This window comes from Carcharodon carcharias, chromosome 16 (genome assembly GCF_017639515.1).
Source record: "Carcharodon carcharias isolate sCarCar2 chromosome 16, sCarCar2.pri, whole genome shotgun sequence".
Lineage (NCBI taxonomy): Eukaryota > Metazoa > Chordata > Chondrichthyes > Lamniformes > Lamnidae > Carcharodon > Carcharodon carcharias.
Window position 1 is genome coordinate 67,173,135 of NC_054482.1, and position 20,804 is coordinate 67,193,938.

The window sequence follows — 20,804 nt, forward strand, 5'->3', positions numbered from 1 at the left end:
TTGATTGTGGCCTCAACTCCACATTCCTGCCTATGCCCAATATCCTTTGACTCCATCGTTGGTCAAAAATCTGTCTACCTCTGCCTTAAAAATATTAATTGAACCTTCCTCCATCGCTCTCCGGGAAGAGAATTCCACAGGCGCACGACCCTCAGAGAAAAAAACTTCTTCTCATCTCTGTCTTAAATGGGAGACCCCTTGTTTTTAAACTCTGTCCCCTAGTTCTAGTCTCTCCCTCAAGAGGAAATATCCTTTCTGCATCCATCCTAGTAAGTTTGCTCAGGAACTTATGTTTCAATGAGATCACCTCACGTTCTTCTAAACTCCAATGGATACAGGCCCAGCCTGTCATATCTTTCTTCATAAGATAATCCCACCTCCACCCCATCCCAGGTATCAGTCAAGTGACCTTGCCCCTGTCTTCTTTAACCTGCCTGTACTGCACCACTGGACTTGTCATCTATGTCTGAGCTCTGATGGCTCTGTCTTTTTTTTATATAGTTTCTACCAGAAGTTTTGGTTTCCAATCTCAGTGCCAGTCTCAGTTTCTTTAGAAAAGTACAAGCTTTGCCCACAGATTTCACACTAAATCTTGGTGCACTTTTTCTTTGCTGCTGTTTGAGGGGTGCAGATTTTGCTACTCTCACAGATACCTTGAGGGAGCTAATAGGATTATAAGTATTACAAGGTATTTTTCACATGGCAGAATGCATATTTTTCTCAGAATTAATGGTACGAAGACTTTTTAGATGAAGAGGTTTATTTTTTCCTTAAGGGGGCACGGAGGATACATGGGGACATGGTGATGCATGGGTGATTTGAAGGGGCATGAGGAATATATGGGGGTCATAGAGTTGGAATTGGTGATCTGAGGGGGCATGAAGAATATATGGGGGCATAGAGATGGCATATGGTGACATAAGCAACCTGAAGGGGCCTAGGCTGGCATTTGGTGTGGGCGGGGGAGGTGAGGGGTGAGATTTCGGGGCCTTTAACACTGTTAGAAGTTGGAATACTGTGTTAGCGAATCAAGGTGGGCCTTCCAACTGGTCTACCTCTGTACCACACTGCTTGCTCACTCCAGCACAGTTTGCAAACTACACTGCCAAGCCTGGTGTGAAATGACAAAAATGGCATGTGGAGTTTGCGCAGCTTGTGAGCTGCAAAAGTGCACAGGGTCAAATTTTCCCAAGCCCAGAGGAAGATTTGGCCCCAATAAAGGGGTGAGGAAAACTGGGACAGAAATATCATGCATGTTAACGCCCTGATGCTACATCATTAGCAGTTGCTAGTCTGCATGTACTGAGTACACAACCTTAACTGGGTTGCTCAAAGGTATGAGTATAGGTAACTCTGAATAAGTTCCCCCCTGCCCCTGCACAAATGTTTCATTGTGATGTGCAGTCACTTAGTCATTTTAAATCACTGCACTGCAGTGCAAGATTAACTTCTGGTGTGAATAAGAATGTTTGCAACACATATCTAACATTACTGGTAGATATTGACCAAACAATTATCTTGAGTTCCATTTACAAACACAGTAAACCACTAACTTCATGGAAATTTTTGTGAAGCTCTAATAGGTTATTGATTGAGCAGGGTTTTGTTAGAATGTGGATGTATTGCAAAATCAAAGCCTGACGTCATGTCACTGCAAAATACCCATGGCATATACTGAAATAGATAACCTTTTCATTGTTCAGTCCAGTCACATGTTAACAGAATTAATGCGTGCTCCCTTGGTGTCCACAAAGAGTCAAGACCAAATAAACATTTTAGGCTCAATGGGCTTAGAGGACTGGACAATAGATAGACCATTGTGGATGAGAAGCAGTGAAGTGACACAACAGAATCAACAGAGGACCAAATGGAAACCACCTCAGCAGGGATGGGGTGGCGGGGATGGTGGGGCTCGTGGTGGGGAGGAGGTGCAGATAGAGGGAAGAGAAAAGACAACCATAGCACGAGAAAAGCAAGAAAACTATCCTTGGGGAGGTGAAAATAGAATCTAGATGGGGAAAATCTCATCTGGGATTGTGCGAGATAGAGGACAAAGGAGCAAGTGCCTCATCAGGAGGTGGCAGAACTCTCATCCAGAAGAGAGAAGGAGGAAACACGGTTCTGTGAGGAAAGGGAATTGTAGCAGCCCTGGTTTCTGCAATTTGGAGGAAACCTGAGAGCAGAGTTTCTGCTTTGGCTGCAATTTGTGATTCAGGTGCAAATTGTGCTCAAAATTGTATTAGTTTTGAGAAGTGTTTTTTCCTTCCTTGAGTTTCAACTTAAACTTATTTGCATATGACAGAACATAAATTCAGCCATGAAGCAGAGCAATCGAACAGCATTTAAAATGTAACCTTGTTTTAAAAAATCTTTAAAAATTAATCCTTAATTCAAAACTTTTTCAGTTGGGTTAATATAGCTGAAAGAATTAATCTAAGAACTTAAGCATTTGTAATCAATGTCAATCCAGTGCCCGTGGGTAACCTGATTTTTAAATTACTGAAATGATTTTTTTAAAATATACTGTAACATTTGTTAGTTATATTAGGGTACAGTAGTGTGTTTCTTAGTAAAATAAAAAAAAGACAATCAAAATCTTTTAAAACGTATTAATTAGTGTCCTTGTTCCCAAAAAGAACCAGCTTAATTTTTAGATCCTCCTCAAAGACGTGCAAGCAAGTGCTCTTGGAGGAAAGATCACAATTCATGTGAGGCCCTGGCCAGTTTTGTTGGCAGGGCCTGGTTCTACTGCAATGTTTTTTAACCTAGCACAAAAGATCACAGATACTTGATTTGCACTGAAGATAGTCTGTGCTTAAAAATCCACAACCTTTTGCATATTTATGTCAATTTTCAGCAAACTGCACCAAAAAACAGTGCCACCAAGTGGAAACTTCACCCCGATTTTTATAATTTAGCATTGAAAACCTCAGTAATGCAACAATGGCAGAACAGCAGAACATGTAACAATGGAAACTTCTAATATTGCACCACCTAAAGGTGCAACAGACATTGCACGTAAGTTTTTATTTTGAGAGAAGTCATTGACAGGGATGGGCATAGGGGTTTTTCAATATATTTCCAAATGGAATACTGTCATTAACCTACCAGTTTTAATAGTTGATACACAAATAATAAGTCTATGAGGTTTTGCCCCATCCTAACTTGTACCCCAATTCCTGTTCACAGCTCCGTGCTTTTGCTGACCTGCATTCACTCCAGTCACCGACTGCCTCGATGTTTAAATTTTCATCCTCTTGTTCAAATCCATCCATGTTCTTCCCCCTCCCTATCTTTGTAACCTCGTCTAGCCGTACAAACCTCCAATTCTGATCTCTTGGGCATCCCCCACTTCCTTAGCTCCACCATTGGTGGTTGTGCCTTCAGCCATCTCGGCCATAAGCTTTGGAATTCCCTCCCCAAATCTCTCCACTTCTGCCTCTCTCCTCCTTAATATCTACCTCATGACTAATTTTCAAACCAGATGAGAAGAGGTGAACTGGCTCCCCCATTCAACCTCCTCAGTTAGTCACAACTAAGGTGTTAGTTTCTTTTTTATGCAAATATGCCTTTCCCAAACCAGAAAGTATTTAATATTTAAGCTGTGAGCAAAAAGGAGCCAATTAAACAAAGTTTTCTTGAGTCAAAGAAAGAGCAAATATATTAACCCCTAAACCCAACATAAGTAATAAAAATGTGACATCAAGAATTTGACCCTCATACAGTCATTAGGGGACACACACACACACACACATATCATAAATAGTTAGAGCCCAATAAAAAAAAGTAAATGAACATATGATTAAGTGCCCTGTGATTGGACTTGATGCATAGATCTTAAAAGTTACAACCGATTTAGGTTAGCTGGTTTCTTGGATGTGGCCAGATGAAAAAGGTGTTGCAATTATTAAGAGATCTTGGTTCGCTGGTAGGTTTCTGGTTCAATTGGCTACTCGAACTAGGTGACACACTTATTCCAAAAGAAAGAGAGAGAGAGGGCCCTCAGCATATTTCCTCTACTGAAGACTTTCAGACACCACCTGTGTCACTTCCAATCTCTTTCGTGACTGGTACCCTTGCCTTGAAATACTTCACCCATTGTGTACTTCTGAGAGGTTTTGAGTGGGTCTGTCTATGGCAACCATTGTTTCAATACCCAGTGCTTTGCATTTTTAATGTCTCATCCTTAGACAGTTATGAGTTTTGATGTCTCTCTCTTCACACTCCCTTGAGGGTGATTTCTTGGTTTTTTCACCTTCACCTTGGAATGTGGCCGTGCATTTTAAGCAGTTTGCTCTGTCTCAGTTCAAATTGCAAAATTTCCAGTCAGTTGAAAGTTGAAAAATCATATTTTCAAAAATAAGGGGATGTAGCCTCGTAACATGAAACATATGGTAACCTGTTTGAAAAGATGTCTTTCTTTAGCTCAGTGTCATTTATTGTCTGGCTATGCACTTGTGAAGCACTTTGGGACAACTTACAACATTAAAGGTGCTTTTAAATGAAAGTTGACGTTTTTCCCTTATATTTTTTACTGGCTTTTCTTGCAATTGTGTGTCAGCTGTGGATTGTGGCTCGGTTGGTAGCACATTTGTCTCTGAATCACAAGGTACCAGGTTCAAGACCCACTTCCAGAGCTTGAGCTCAATAATCAAGGCTGACACTCCAGTGCAGTACTGAGGGAGCATAGTACTGTTGGAGGTGCTGTATTTCAGATGAGACATTAAACCAAAGCCCCATCTGCCTTCCCAAATGATGTAAAAGATCCCATGGTGCTATTTTGAAAAAGCAGGGGAGTTATCCCTGGTGTCCCTTAATCAACATCAGAAAAAAAATGTTTATCTGGTCGTTATCACATTGCTGTTTGTGGGAGTTTGTTGAGCACAAATTAGCTGCCGGGTTTTCTATATTACAACAGTGACTACACTATAAATATATTTCATTGGCTGTAAAGCTCTAGGAGATGTCCAGTGGTAGTGAAAAGCTCTATATTTCTATTTTTGGCACTTCTTTTAATAGAACAATTTCTAAGAACTGTAGAATAGCCCAGGATCCAATTTAAAAATTCTGAGTCATATCTGCGATGAAGGACAGAACATGGCTATACTCCTCCAAATGTTCTCTTGCACTGTCCTAACACTGTATGATCAAACACTAGCATTAGTAAAACACCTTCTAGAGTGTTACGATCCTGTTAGGGACCATTAACATTTAAAGAGAAATTCGAACACCTCGCTTAGCCAATAGTACTACACCACAAGATTTCACTTTTTCTTGAGCAAAATAACCTTTATTGTAAATAAAAGAATTAAACTAAACAAGCACTATTAACTTAACAATATGGTTTATAACTGTGTATGTTATGCACTCAGGTTTACTAACCTCCCAAAAATTCTTTTATAAAACACATCAGTCTTAAAGTTATTTACTTCTATAGGAAGAATTCTCCTCAGTTCCAGCTATTCTCAGAGATAAAACCTTCATTTACCACCTTTTGGCTGTGGATGCCTCAGCCTCTTGTTCTGGTTGTTTTTTCAATACTGCCAAGCTAATCTGTTTGTTGCTTTCTTTGGAATAAGACTCTGTGAAGGACCACTGTAGATTCTTCCACTAAGTTCAAACTAGGCAATCTTCAAAATTTTGTTCCCTCACAAAATTCAAGCTAAGATTAAGGCTCACCCACGTTCCATATGATGAATGATGAAGTTAGTCTTTTTTTTACTCTGTGCACAGTGCTCATCTGTATAACTATAGATTACTTCAGCTAACTCTTAGCAAGCTGCAAATCACATGAGGTCCAAACCAGAGAACCTTCCTAAGCTCCACCCATCTCCAATGTAGTCTGATCTGAGATGTCTTCAAGGGGAGGTGGTGGCATAGCGGTATTGTCACTAGACGAGTTTCCCAGAGACCCAGGATAATGCTCTGGGGATCCAGGTTCGAATTCCAGGCAGATGGTGAAATTTGAATTCAATAAAAATCTGGAATTAAAAGTCTGTTTGCGAAACCATGTCAAAGGTTGTAAAGACCTATCTGATTCACTATATCTTTTAGGGAAGGAAATCTGTCATTCTTACCTGGTCTGGCCTACATGTGACTCCAGACTCACAGCAATGTGGTTGCCTCTTAAAAATGCCCTCTGAACAAGGGCAATTAGGGACAGGTTGGGCCAGAGATACCTACTTCCCATGAATGAGTTTTAAGAAAAGATCTTTAGATTAATTATCCCTTTTTTACAATTTTTTCTTTGATCTGATCAAGTAAATGGGTTTTACAGGGTTCACTGAATGTTTTTAGGCTAATTTAGCTCTAACTCCAAAAACAAAAAAATTCTCTTTGGAATGTCCTTCTTTGCAAGCTTTGCAGACATCACGGCTCCAGCTCTTTGACTAAGTAAGTGCACTACTGTTTTATGATCTTCCCTTTCTAACTGTTAACCTCTTAGTCAGTATGGCCCCCACTCCTTTGAGGGTATTAGACTCCAAACTTGCTTTAATTGCATTTATCCAATTTTCTGCAGTTAAACTTCAGTTCCTGAAACTAAAAATTATACACTAAAACACATGAACCATGAACTAAATATTTGCGACAATAGTAACAGCAATTCAACAATGAAGGCTGAATGACATTGATAACTTATGCTGGGAATTTCCTCGAGATTTCTTCTACTCCACTGTCATAACTTTGCCAGAGATTCAGTGGAAACCCTGTTTATGACAAGAGGAAACTCTAATCTTAGTTTTAAATGCACAAACTAGAACTGGGTTCACGTTACCCAAAATGACAGTAAGACACCAGCTGGCAAACAGAAGTGATTTTCATTGAGCAACCTGGACTTAATTCATACCTGGTTGAAACAAAAATCCACAATTTCAATTTATCACAAAATCTAATAAATTCTCTGTGATCTCCCCTACTAACTTGGTCTGTGTGGTATTGAACAACTTGGCAGGAATTAACTTATCTCAATGGAGCTGTGGAGGAATGTCTGATTGCCTCCAAAAAAAATGAAGTGTGGCCATTTATGCACCAAGATGAGAATTCAGCTTTTGATTCTTGCTGTTATGCAGTTACAGAGATACTGTCAGCCACCTTACCCAAGAGACTATGCTTCATGTATGAGCCCAAATATTGGATGTCAGCAGGCTATTTAAGCAGAGAGAACATTTTCATTGACCAAGTCTTTTCCTTACCTGATGCCTATGCACAGACACTTTACAAAATAAACCACTAAATAGCAATCAGAAATGAAACCTGAACTAAATTTTCTCTCTTATCTCGAACACAGGTGTGTTGAGGGCAACTATTCTACCTCAGTTGTCGCCTCATCTGTAATCATCTAACTAAGTACTGATCAGGAATCAGTTTGGGTTATTTGTAGAATATATTTATCCTACTGTACCTTTTTTTCTGTTTAGCAGAATACTCACTCAATTGATCTAGCAAGCATGAATTATTGATTGGTCCAAATTAACTCAATTTATTAACAAATTGACTGAAGTTTCTTTTATTTGGAATGGTCCAAGGTCATAATACAGTGAACTGATAAGATTGAAAGGAGCAGGAGGGAAGGCAAGATAAAATACATATTAGTGGAACAGTAATGGTAACTTTGGACTTTTAAACTTGTAAATTTTTGGGAGTACTGATCGAATTCCACTGTTTTGAGAGCCTGGGAAGGAGACAGTTAGCGTAGGACATACGTAATGAGTCTTGATTTCAATGCAGTAACGATCCCTGTCGCTGCTAGGCAGTCCTGCAGCTTGCTGCAGTGTCTAATGTTGTGTAGTTGGAAAGCCTACAAAGAAAAGAGTAGTTGGCTTTGAGAACAACAGTGCAATATGAGCGAAAACTGACCAAACCTTGCAACACTTCAATAAACTGTACCAAAATATGTCAAATGTTCTATAATTTAAGATAATTTAAGATTTTTATAATGAAAGTTGCAAAGAAATTCCTGGTCTGAAAGGGTTAAGTTACTAAGCAAAAGTGATCCTGTCAATTTTAATTGGCATACATTTATTTTATGGTTTGAAAGTGGCTATTTGTCAAATATTTTATAGCTTTAGCACCTGAGGAGAAAACGTGTGAAGCCACAAAAGGTTAACCTTGAAATAATCTGCTTCCTAAAGGTTGCTTTTTAAAACATTTTCTGACTTTGTAAGGAGTTTAATATGACTAGCTGCAGCAAACAGTTTTCTTCTGTTTGTCACCCTTGACTGCTAGTTGCCAAACTGCCGCACAAAGTGGCTCCTGCATTACTCAAGATTTTTCCAAAAAACAGTTCCACTTTTTAAGGTTTCTTCATGTACTGCTGGTATAAACTGTCAAGGGAGCCCTGTTGCACAGCAGGTTGATGCTCCTGTATAAAATTATTTAGGATGGTAGAACATAAGGTTTTTATCACAATTTCTTGTGTGACTAATTTGTGTCTTTGGATATGACATAAAAGAACGGTCTCGGTAGAAGTGAAAAGTGAAGAAGGGAGAAGTCTGAGATTGAAGCATTCAATGCCTATCTCCTTTGCCTTCCAGTGGTCAGATTAAGAACAACAGAGGTCTGGGTGTAAAATGCCTGCTTCATGTGTTGAGGAAGGCCTTCATGGAGGGGGAGGTGTATGCAAATGTAGCTAGGTGGTGAGAGTCTATAATTCTGAACTTGAAAAAAAAAATAAAGGAAGCTTAATTTTAAGTTGAAATTACAAAGGAAAGCAAATTAGGTTCTAAAATATTTTTTAAATGCTATAGAGCAGTAAATTATTTGTATCCAAACAATATCTTTAGCATCATTTTCATTTTCTTGGGCTGCAACAAAATTCAACTGCAATGTTTAGAGCCAGATTGCCATTACTGGGATAAAGGCAGTTTCCTTCCAGCAAAAAAAAAATTAGTAGAAGGCTGCTCTGACCACTACCCGCAACCTTATCTAAACCTCACTGGCAGCTTCCTACTTTTATTGTAATAGTAATTGGGGATAGTTTGGAAGCTTGGCATGAGCGTTTATGAGAATCTGATCAGGTGCTATATAAATGTAAGTCCTTATTATAGTGCGAGTACGTACATACCAGCAAAGGTTTCTGCTTCTGTACTCACCAACCTGCTACTTTCTGCCCATGCATTATACTGGACAAGAAGTGACTGGAGAGTATAGAAGCAGAAAACATCACCATTGTGCTGTGGTGCAATACAGATGTATTGTGACTGATGCAGTTGGTAAAGCTGAGTTATTTAAAAATCCCAGAGGGAACTTTAAAAACTGTCATAACCTATAATTTTAAGTGTTATGTTTGAGGTGCGACTCTAAATTCAGGAATCAGACCACCAGTTCTCAAGGTTTTACATGAAACTAAATGAAACATTTTATTAATTTACACAGGTTAAAATATATGTACACACATGGCTACAAATTACTACTATCATAACTTTTAGCAACATTTCCAAACTAATCTCCATTAAGGCAACAGCAATCCACAGACATAACCAGACACCAGGCAAAGCATTTTCACTATACAAATTCAAAATGAGGTTCTTTTCACTTTGGTTCCTGTGGAGCCAGTTGGACACTTACAGCTGCCTTTTGATCTTACATTGCCTCTGCTCTGCACACCCAAAAGGATTGTCTTGTTATACCTACCACCGCTGATTGAATGCAAATTCTCATTGTCTCACCAGCCTCTTTGAACTACACCTTTTAACAATGAAATCCCTTTCATAGTAACAGTTTTATTAGTAATGTAAATATATTGCTTGGTAGCTGTTAGATAGGTGTCCGTTTTCACCCTACTTCTTGAATGCTCTATTCAAAAAATGCAAAAATGCTTGCTATCTCTCTTACATGTCAAAACTAGTACACTTCAAAGCACCCAGGCTAGCTGGCTTTAATCCAATTAAGACACACCCACAGTCTAAACCTCTGGGAAGAATTTTCTCCCTGTCGGGCAGGCCAGTCAGGAGCGGGCACAAGCGGGCGCGGAGCCAATCGTCGCCCGCAATCAGCTGCATGCTGCCATTCAATGTGGGTGGGCCAATTAAAGCCCACCCAGCGTGATGTACGGCTAGTAGCTCAGTGTTACCTGTGCAGGCAGGGGGAGGAGAGAAAGTCAAGGCCTGCACTCTTTCGCGCATGCGCGCAGAAGATTCCAGGAATCTCCCTGAGGCACAGAGCTGCTCCAGGGAGATTATGGACATAAAAGCTTTTAAAGAATAAAGTTAACAATTATTTAGACATGTCCCCTCATGTAACAGTGTCACATGAGCTGGGACATGTTTTTATATTCAGAATAGGCCATTGACAGTTCGGTGGGCGTGCAGCCGCCTCTGGCGTGTGCCCGCCAAACGTAATATCTAAATGACGTGCGATGATGTCGAGATGCACGTCTGACGTCACTGTGCATCATTTTACATATTGGTGTGGTGGGCCCACCCCACATGCCGACGTCAGAATTCTGGTCTCTATTTTAAAAGAAAAACATTTTCTAAAATATTGTATACATTAATAGCTTCATGATAGGTGTTATACTGCTGAAGGTGCACTGTACACACCATATGCAGTATAATGCATGTTTACTATCCAGACTAAGGCTGGGATTTTCCAGCCCTATCGTGGGTGGGACCTGCCGTGGGCGAGATGGCGCCCCAGCCAGAAGTCCATTGACTTGTGGCGGGACCGGAAGATCCCAGCGGTGGGTGGGTGCGGAAAATCCCACTGTAAGTCTTTTTAGTAAAATGAACATTATTATGATTTAAGATGGAAAAGGATTTTGCAATAAAGTTAAAATTGAAAATAAACGACTATCTCTGTGATTCTAAATATTTGTTGTTAATTTGTTTCTAAACATGTTTATGAACCTAAGCTTTGGGAGTCTAACAAAACTATGATTTGATGGGCAGAATTTTTCATTCTCCGGGCAGGCACGCGCCCAACCCAAACGGGAATGAAATAGTGCACGTTGACGTTGGCCGAGCGTCCCGACATCATCGCGCAGTCTCACAATCTTGTGCTTGGCAGGTGCGTGCAAGAAGTGGCAGCATGCCCACTGACAATTAAGAGGCCTATTAAAGCTCTTAAGTAATTAATTAAGTTGCATTACTTGCTGCCTGCTTAACTGTTCGGTTGGCGGGCAGACGAATAGGCCAGGCGGCCTTTGCATTTTTAACGAAACCTCATCCACGGGTGGGATTAGGTTTCCAACCATTACTAAAAATATATGTAATTTTTAACATCCTTTCTTATATGTCCTCCTCATGCGACTGAGTCACATGTGGGGACATGTTTATATCATATGTAAAAAGTTTATTTTTCATTTTAAAAGCCTTCAGCTCCCTGAGGCAGCTCTGTGCCTTCAGGGAGCTGTCAGTGTGCACTCCCCCACACAAGACTTCAGCGCTTGCGCTCCTCCCACCCCCACCCCAGCAGCGCTGAGCTTCTCAGCACACCTTTCACACTGCCTGGCTGTTAATTGGCCAGCCAGCCTGAAATCGCGGTCGGGGGCTGATCGCGGGCGGCAGTCTGTTTCCCGGCCGATCGTGGGCCTACCTGTTGCGCCCACCCGATGACCCGAAAATCCTGCCCTATTATACCTAGATCAAGAAATATGTTCAAAGAACATAGCTTATGTCGGTTCTCAAATATTGTTGGTCCAGTCATGTTACAATACTATACATCAGTTAGACCACCTGATTCTTGAGTTCTTTACCAATGAAGTTAGTCGTAATTATGTGGAATCCTTTTTTTTAACTTTTGAAAAGATTATTTCAGATCTCTGCGCAATTATTATTCTGATCTTGGCTACATTGTAGCCACTTAAGATTTCCAAAATTATCTTTTACGAAGTTTAAATGAATAATTGGGTTCTTGTATAGCTTTGTTTTAGACAGTTTTTAATTCTGGACAACATTAGGCAACAAAAAGAATACTGTCATTTTAATGTTAAAAAATAACTGTCTTTAAAAACAAATGCCCTTAGTATTCAGACCTAAAGAAGCAAAAGATAAGACCTTAAGGTTTGGCATTTAATATTTTAGGTAGCATTGATTTTCTTTGGGACTATTGTGGCTATTTCTCCTGGTACATTATTGTATACACTGCATCAGCTTTCTTGCTACAAGGCTTCTGAATTGAGATGGGCCTGAACTCAGGTAAAATCCTGTACTAATCAGTCATGCTACTTACCATTATTGCCACACATTTATAGACATTATGCATTATCTCATTAAAAGTCTGCCAAGCACAAACTGCCAAAAATAAGTTGACTGCAAATGTAATGCAACTTCATTGTAAATCTGAAAAGTCTCAAAAGTTTTTAATTTTTCCCTTTTTTAAAAAAAATGTTTGTTTTTCTTTACACTTCCCAGCGCCAATAGCTGCCGGAACAGGCCCGAATTTCTCCCTCTCAGATTTGGAGGGATCTTCGTATTATAGCATGAGCCCTGGGGCCATGAGGAGGTCTTTGCCCAGCACGTCCTCCAGCAGGTAATTAAAAGATTTATACAGAATCATTAAATAGCCTGTGGGTTTGCGGTTACTAAGAGTTCATTATTGTAAAGTTAAAATAAAATATTTTCCAAGATAAAGCCTCAGGTTGTTTGGAATGGGAATGATGCAATAGGTTGTTACAAAATAATTTTAGACAAATGTGTGCAGGAGTTTGTCATTGGAAACTAGACTTAGCCTTTTAAATGACCTGTGGTGATGATGCTACGACTGGATGTTTAAGGCAATATATCTTATTGTCAATAATAGTATCAAATAGAAATTCTGTTTTGCCGCTGGACCTGATAAGACTCTATAATTTGGATGTCTTCTCATTTTTATGTCATTAGTTTCTCCACTAACCCCAAAAATACACCCAATAGTGTGCCACATAATGATTTTTGACAGTGGTACTAAAGATGTTCATTTTCAGACTCCTGTTTTACTATAATACTGAATTACATGCCAAATTTAGACCATTATGCAGATTTAATGTGACACAGATCTCTTCAAAGGATGCTTCTTCGGTCTTAGTATGTTAATTCTAGGTTCTTTTTCAACAACCCTCTCATTAACCATGCGTGATGATTCATGAACTCTCAGTACAATGCCATCTTTTGATTGTTAACATTTCATTGAGGTTTGCTTCTGTGAAATATTGGGAACTGTTTTAGAATTTTTCAGAAATTCTTATTAATTATGCTCGCTCTGTGTCTCCTTTGTTTGAAGAAAGCCATACAATTTGTTCCAAGAATAAAGCAAGTTAGCATCACAAATGGATGTATAGACTTAGAGTATCTTTAACACTAAGTGAGAATATGGGCCAGTGAATGAGATCTTGGGCCAGATTTTGCTGAGAAAATAATTGACCTGAACTTCTGTGGAGTGGCAGTTAGTGTTAGATTGCCACTTCGCTCCTAGTTTTCTAGGAGCAATTTAGGCAATCCTTTCTCGTCCGACCTTCCAACTCAGGCCGGATGAGAACTATGTAGGACAGTGCGCTCCTAAGGCCTTCGGTCGAGGGTTGCACAGTTGGATGTAAGGAAGCCACATCCCCTTTTACGGCACTAGCTGCCGTGAATCAGGTAAGTTTAAAGGTCCAGGTACTTTCAAGCCATGGAGAAGGTAGGTTTGTAAGGTAAGTGGGTAGGATTTGGAGGGGTGGTGTCGGTTGGAGGTGCTGAGGTGGGTCGTCAGTGAAGGGAAGGGTCAGTGCTACAGCCTGTGGGGGTGCTGTCGCAAGGGGTGTGGTCAGTGGTGGGGGGTTGTAGTCGGTTGTGGGGGGTATGTAGCCAGGGGAATCCCTTATAGGTCGGGGTGGGTTTAGGGTCATCGTGTGTTTGGGGGGGTGGTGTTGTGAAGTTGCCAGGGGCGTGTGGGGGCTAAAGAGGGTTCAGGGGAGTTCCCACGGGGGGTCAGGGTGTATCTTTGGGGGCGGCAGTTTGTAGTCATGGTGCAGATTTAGTTGGAGGTCCCATGGGGCATTGGAGGGATGGGGATTAGTCAGTAAGCCCCGTGGTGGGGTCGGTGGAGGTTTGTACTGTAGTCACTCAGAAGCTTGAAGTGATTTTAATTCTTCTAACTTCTTCTGGGTAACTATTGCTATAAGACAGTCAGAACCATTCAAAGTTTGCGATTTAAATCACACTTTTGGATGGTTCCCAGTGCAAGGCAATTCCCCATCAGATCTTTGACTTTCCCTGGCAATTGACCTGCAATCCTCATCTGGGAACATCTGTGGGGGGTTCCCCAGCGCATCTTTGGGGTACCCCCCCGGGTACAGTGCCCCAGATCTTGGAAGTTACAGGTCAGTGTCGTATGAGTAACAAATATCATGATTAATGTGCAAATCGGCCAGGAACATGTGACAAGGAAGAGCTACACCATGAATTTCAAGTTCCCGGTGATTTGCGCTGCTTGGCTGTTAGCTTTGCGAATATGGTATCTTGCCATTAACCGTCCTGTGTTTCATGAAGTTGATCATTTGCACATTAATTGCCCATTATACTCACTGCAGAAAGTTTAATTAATTAACAAGGTAAGTACCCTATAAAAATGTAATAATTGTTAATGACTGCCCTATTGCCCAGAAAGTTAACAATTAAAAATGCAGAGTTTCACTCCTTCAAGTTGTTTTAGATTTATAAAATGTCGTCTTAAAGTTTTTTCTTCATCTTCCTTTGTGTCTGTCTGTTTCCCTCTTAATCCAATCTTTCTTTCCCTCTGATCCAAAAGCGAAATACTGTGGATGCTGGGAATCTGAAATGAAAACAGGAAATGCTGGAAATACTCAGCAGGTCAGGCAACATCTGTGGAGAGAGAAACTGAATTAATGTTTCAGGTCAATAACCTTTCATCGGAACTAGAAAAAGTTAAAACAAAATGTCCAAAAATAGATTCAGTAATGAGTGAATTAACATCAGAGCTCTTTAGTATCGAGCAACAGAGACCGTTTATGGGGTACATTGAAAAATTACTTCATTAGATGTGTCATTTAAATCGTGAAGACTTCCTTAGGAGAAATGGGGAAAATCAACTACTTAGAAGCCAAGTAGGCCTAAGTGTTCATAGCAATAGAGGAAAATGCTGGTTTGATTTTTTTTTTAATTTACATGCTGCTCCAATCCTCATGATTTATTTTGATTTTCTTATGAACCATCCAGTTTTCTATGATCAAGAGGATAATCAGATGATTAATTGACTGGTCTCTGTAAAATAGCCATTCATACATGCATCCAGTTGGCACATCATTCTGTGCAGCCATCCCTCTTGGCTCTGGATGCCTCAGACTCTGGCACTTCGCACCAATGACAGGTCCTTTTTTTCACGTTTCTTTTGAGGGTGCAACTTTCTCTGAAAGCAACCTTTTTCTCTCCTTGTATTTTCTGGGCCTTTGCAGCATGCTTTATTCATGACAAAGAGAACAAGTGCCACATGTCTCTGCTGCTGTTGCACTTGAATACATCCACTAGCATTAAGGGATACACAAAAGCAGCCAGATGTAATGGGCTATCCCTCCCACCCCATCCACTAATCATTCTTTGTGCCCAAAAAGATGGTTTGTCCTTCCAGTCAGTAGTTCTCAATATTGAAGTACCTAGAACTCAGCAAATGGGATAAGCTCATGTCCAACATATGGGGGCTAAATTGGATAGCACCCAAATACAGGTGCAGGATTGCAATACGCAATTACCCCATCCCCTTTAAGTGTAATGCAGGCAGCGCCCCATCTTAATGCAGCCTGCTTATTATAATGATTGCCGCATGCAGTCAGTGCTAATCGTGTTGTTTATTGGCTGTATGCATCAGCAGGAGGCCTCATATTGTTACTTCAAGCTAGGCTGATCTGCTTAAAGCTAGCTTGCACCTCTTGAAGGGAAAGTGCATTGTGGCTGCTGGAGGTGCTAAGGTAGTTCAGAATAGTGCTGTGCAACGAACAACAAAGACTGAATACGGAACAGAGAATGCACCAAGATTTGCTGAAGCTGCATCGGAGATCTTGGTGGAGGAGTTGAAAGGGACGAGAGATGACCTGTGTCCACAGAGGCACAGAAGACCTTTCTCACATGGTGAGAAGGCAATAGGAGCAATTAACTGTGGAGATCAATGCCAGGAATTTAGTCATGAGGAGCTAGATGCAGTACTGCAAGGTCAGTGAATGCAACTTAAAATGTTATATGCTGTCAATTGAACCAGTAGCCTCAGCCTCTGTTCAAATCACCACACCCTGATCACTCACCTACCAGCAGCCTCTTTCAATCAGCACCCATACGTAACATTCAAATGATTGACATCACTTTCACACTCTTAGCACTGCTGTAAACCACACACAGACACACACATCTCATGGCTTGCACATATTGCCAGTTATTCAGTCATGACAGCCACATAACCCCAACATGTTGCAGGACAATCACTCTCTCTTGCAGAAGGTGGTGCACAGATGGAAACAACAGGAACTAACTGGAAGGGGGACAGGCATACCTGTCCCCATGGGGAAGACAGTGCTGGCAATTATTGAAAAAGCCATTGCTGAGGCCTTGGCTACCATTGGGGTTTAATCCATTGAAGTTGATGGTGTTCTTATACTTAATCCTTTTTCTCACATCCTCTTGCCCCTCATTGCATAATTTTTGTTGACTGAGAAACTGCAGATGGTGTAAACATGTCCTTCTTACTTTCCCCTTTCCCTCATCACAGTCTTACCCTTGTACCTTTTCCCCTCAGATATCCACAAAGTGCAACCTGGCCAGGGAGTGGAACCTGACCAAGAAGGCAGTGGTGATGAACACATAATGATTTCACACTTGCAGCCACAAGATACTGACAATGTGTGTATCATAGAGGATAGCATAGAGATGGGAACTGCATTTGATGAGATACTGGGCATAAGTCTGGAGCAGCTAAGAACAGGGGACAAGAATAGTACAGATGCATAGGGCTAGATGAGAACTTTGATGGGCCAGATTACAGAAAAGGCTGATCAATATACACAACAAAATTCTTATTTCATTGAGAAGCCTGCAAGAACGCCTGCAGTTAATGTCAGATTATGGAAGAGTCAGTCAGTAGCTTAACACAGAATTTTTCAGAGCTTGAAGCCCATTGTTCCAGCATGGAACTGATAGCCAACTCCGTCAACACACTTATGGACCCAAGCATGATACAACACTAGTACATGGAACACAGAAATTTAGCGTGCAGGTACAGCAAGCAATTAGGAAGGCAAATGGTATATTGGCCTTTATTTCATGGGCTTGGAGTGCACAAATAAGGAAGCCTTTCTTCAATTGTACAAGACTTTGGTGGGACCACAGTGTACAGTTTTGGTCTCTATTAAGGAAGAATATTCTTCCATTGGGGTTGTGCTGCAATGGATCACTAGATTAGTATCTGGGTTGAGAGCATTTCCCTATGATGAGAGGCTATTTAAATTGGACCTATACTCTGGAGTTTAGAAGAATGAGCTGTGATCTCATTGAAACATGCAAGGCTCAGAAGAGGCTTGACAGGGAGGCTTGACATCACTGAGAAATTGTTTCCACTGGCTGGGGAATCTAGAATGGTAAGGTTGGTGTCAAATCAGCGTTGCACATTAATTTAGGTCATTAACTGCCTACTCTGAATATTTCCAATGGACATTAAATGTGCACACGCTATCCCCTTTATAAAAAAGTGTCCATTATGCTTCACATTACAAGTGTGTACATGCACCTTGATGGCATTTTGGAACATTAAGGACACTCGTGCCCAAAAGACAAGCACTATCAAGCCCAATTTCTACACGATTATCTCCTTGAACCACGAATGCATAACACCATCATTGCCTTCTGCTGTTAAATGTGTTACTTAGAATCCAAAATCGGTGTGCAAGACTTTGTTTTGAGGTAATTTTGTCTTGATTTCAGCCATTTCAAGTGCAGCAGAATATGTACTTAATTAGAATAACAAATTATCCTTATTACAGTGCTCTGGTTACTAATAAAAAAACAATTAAATGCAGGGGCCTAGATAATAACCCAGTAATTTATTTGTATCCTTCCTTATTTGCTTTGTAAGTTGTTTGACTCTATATGTGATATAAGGATTTCAAGTGTTGTATGATGATTTGAATAAAATGTAGAAAAAGCAAAAAGTTGGATTTTTTCCCCTACTGTGGACCATGTGATTTCTAAAGTAGCTTATCTCCAAATATATTTGGTTTAACTTTCCTGCAGCATAATGCATTTGGATTTTATTCTGATGAGCAGTTGACACTGATTTTATACGCTGAAGAGAAAATAACTTTGGTGTCCTTATCCCATCACTTTTTTTTTGCCAGGCGAAACATGAGCATGATTTTTAGGAAGGAAAATTGATAATGTAATGGCACTATATTGTGACCATGGAGGTTCTAAGTCCAATTCCATACTGTGTGGGAGCAGGCTTCCCCACTTATCCTATCAGCAGCAGAGATTTGGGTTCAGATGGATATAGGGATAGTTTACAAGACATTAAAATGATGTGGTAACCTGTGCCTGAATGTACTGCTTGTAAGGAAAAATGTGCTTTGTGCATTTCTATTAGGTCCCAATACTCTAGATTGCTGCAAGCAAACTGAGTAATGGTCTAATCTCTTTGGAAAAATGAGCAAGCTGCTTCCCACCTTAAAAAAAATTAATGTTAAATAAGCGTATCTTCATCTGTCAACCAAATGATGTTTAAGATTCACTTTCCTCTTGCTCCTTCAAGCTTGAGTTATGTTTTCTGTTTTTGAAAGAAAATGAGGAATATTTGGCAAACATGGATGTTCCTGCGTGAAAGGAACAGAAAGTTAGAAAGGATAAAATTGAAAGAATGTTGCCTAATAATTATATCACATTTCTTTAATTCAAAAAGGAGCAAAACCTTAGGATTAAAATGTCAAATAAAAAGTAAAATCAATGAATAGTAGATTGATAGTAGCTTATTTTTATTATTGGACCCTTAATTAACTGGAACAGAAAAGAGACAAGTTTGTGATAATATTCAAGAAGGTGCACACATGAAGCCTGGCAACAGTGGCCATCTTCCTCAAACAAAAATAATACAGGAATTAACTTTTTCCTTTGGTAAACCCTAATGCTAAGACATTCTGATGTTCTGCCAGTGCTGCAGAGTCTTGCTGTAAAATATAGTAAATCTCAGTCAACGTACCTTTGGCAGACCATCTTTCTTGATCTCTTGGAGGAGGTGATAGCCCAAGTCGACTATGGTAAACCCTGCAACATTGAGTACTTAGACATCCAGATGGCATTTAAAATAAATTCCATATAAAAGGATCCCAGTTAATTTCAAAACTTTGGGGATTCAAGGATAAAAATTGGCTGGTGATAAGAAATTGGCTGAATAGTAGTAGTTAGTGGGGTTATTTCAGGGCAAGTAAAAGAACTGAGTGGGCTGCCCCAACACTCATTTTGAAACCACTACTGTTTCTAATTGATATCTTGCAGTCGGAAACTTGGGCCTGAATTTTTCAGATGGCGGTGTCTTCCTTCCCCCCATGATGTCCCGCTGACTCCGAGTGCCCTGCAGCCATTTCACACCTGAATGAGCGTCATTTGGCTGCTGGCAGGACTTCCAACCCTCATTTGGGAGGATGTCCCACCTTAGAGAGCTTCCAGCCAATTTGATTGGCCATCAGGCTCTCCAGCCCCTGCAGCGACAAGAGCTGCAGTGGACTGAAGAGAAAGTGCATCAACATGCCTGAGCCTAAGTCCCAGGACCAGAGGACAAGGTTAGTTTAAGGGGTCCCAGGGCATGGAGACTAGGAAAGGACTGGAGGGCACAAAGGGGGTGATCGGGGTGTCAGCAGAGAGGCCATGGTGGCAGTGGGAGATCCAGTGGCTACTGGACCTTAATGGGGAAGCGCCCGCAGTCAGAAGGGGTATTCTGATGGAGATGCCCTACCCCCTTCCCACCTGAGCTCTAAGCCCATTCTTTTCAGGGCTTCCCCCACACCAGGTAAATCCTAAAAATTAAAGCTGCATGGGAAACGAAATAAATTGACCAATAATTGGCCACTTCAGGACCTCAACTGGGGCAAGAGCAGGCTTCCTGTTCAAGGCCTTGCCTGTCCCAGTGTAAAATTGCTGCGATGTTGGGGCAGACGGGAATTTGGAGAGAATCCTGTTTATTAAATTTCGCTTCCCACCCACACCAACTCCCCCCGCCCCCGGTCTAAAAACCCACAGCGGGGGAGCGTGAAATTCAGCCTTCAGTGTAAATTAGTCAAGTTTGTAGCTGGTATCAAATTCAGAGGAACATTGGAATTGTAAGAGCCCATAAAATTGAAGAATGGCTTAAATAAATTGGGTGACTAGGCCAAACACTGGCTGGTGAATTAGGATGGGACAATTGATTTTCTTCATCTTTGTGCATCTTAGGATTTTGAGGTCATGAAAAACCAAACTAATCCAAGTACAGCAGCATGGAGGAGTCTTTTGTATTTTCCTGTCATCGCCCCAGGATCCACATTTCTCGAACCCAGCACACCCTGAACGTGTCACAGGAGATGCCTCTTTGGCCCCACTGCTCCACACAAATGGCTACAGGATAACCTGCTAGCAACAGTTGTAGCAAGGTTAGCTTTTCCATAGAAGAAAATCTATCCACAACATGAAACTTTCATGCTATTAAATCGTTAAAATCTATCACAGGGCACATCTGCTGCATCTGGCAGTCTGCAGGTGATCATTGCAGTATACAGAGACAATTCATTTTTCCCAATGGAAAGACAGTTAAGGTAGATGGGCACAGTTCTTTCACCCAGTGATAGAGATCCCTCTCTTTGGATTCACCTAGTTCTGTTGAAG

At 40.8% G+C, this 20,804-nt stretch overlaps 1 protein-coding gene across 9 annotated transcripts in view; it reads left to right on the forward strand.

The window, feature by feature from the left end:
* Nucleotides 1-20,804, forward strand: part of nfia (nuclear factor I/A) — a 529,589-nt gene that overhangs the window by 314,872 nt on the left and 193,913 nt on the right. For all 9 annotated transcript variants that reach the window (XM_041208194.1, XM_041208200.1, XM_041208198.1 and 6 more), the window contains one exon: nt 12,354-12,471. In XM_041208194.1, coding sequence (XP_041064128.1) covers nt 12,354-12,471 — 118 coding nt within the window. The remainder of the gene's footprint in view (nt 1-12,353; nt 12,472-20,804) is intronic.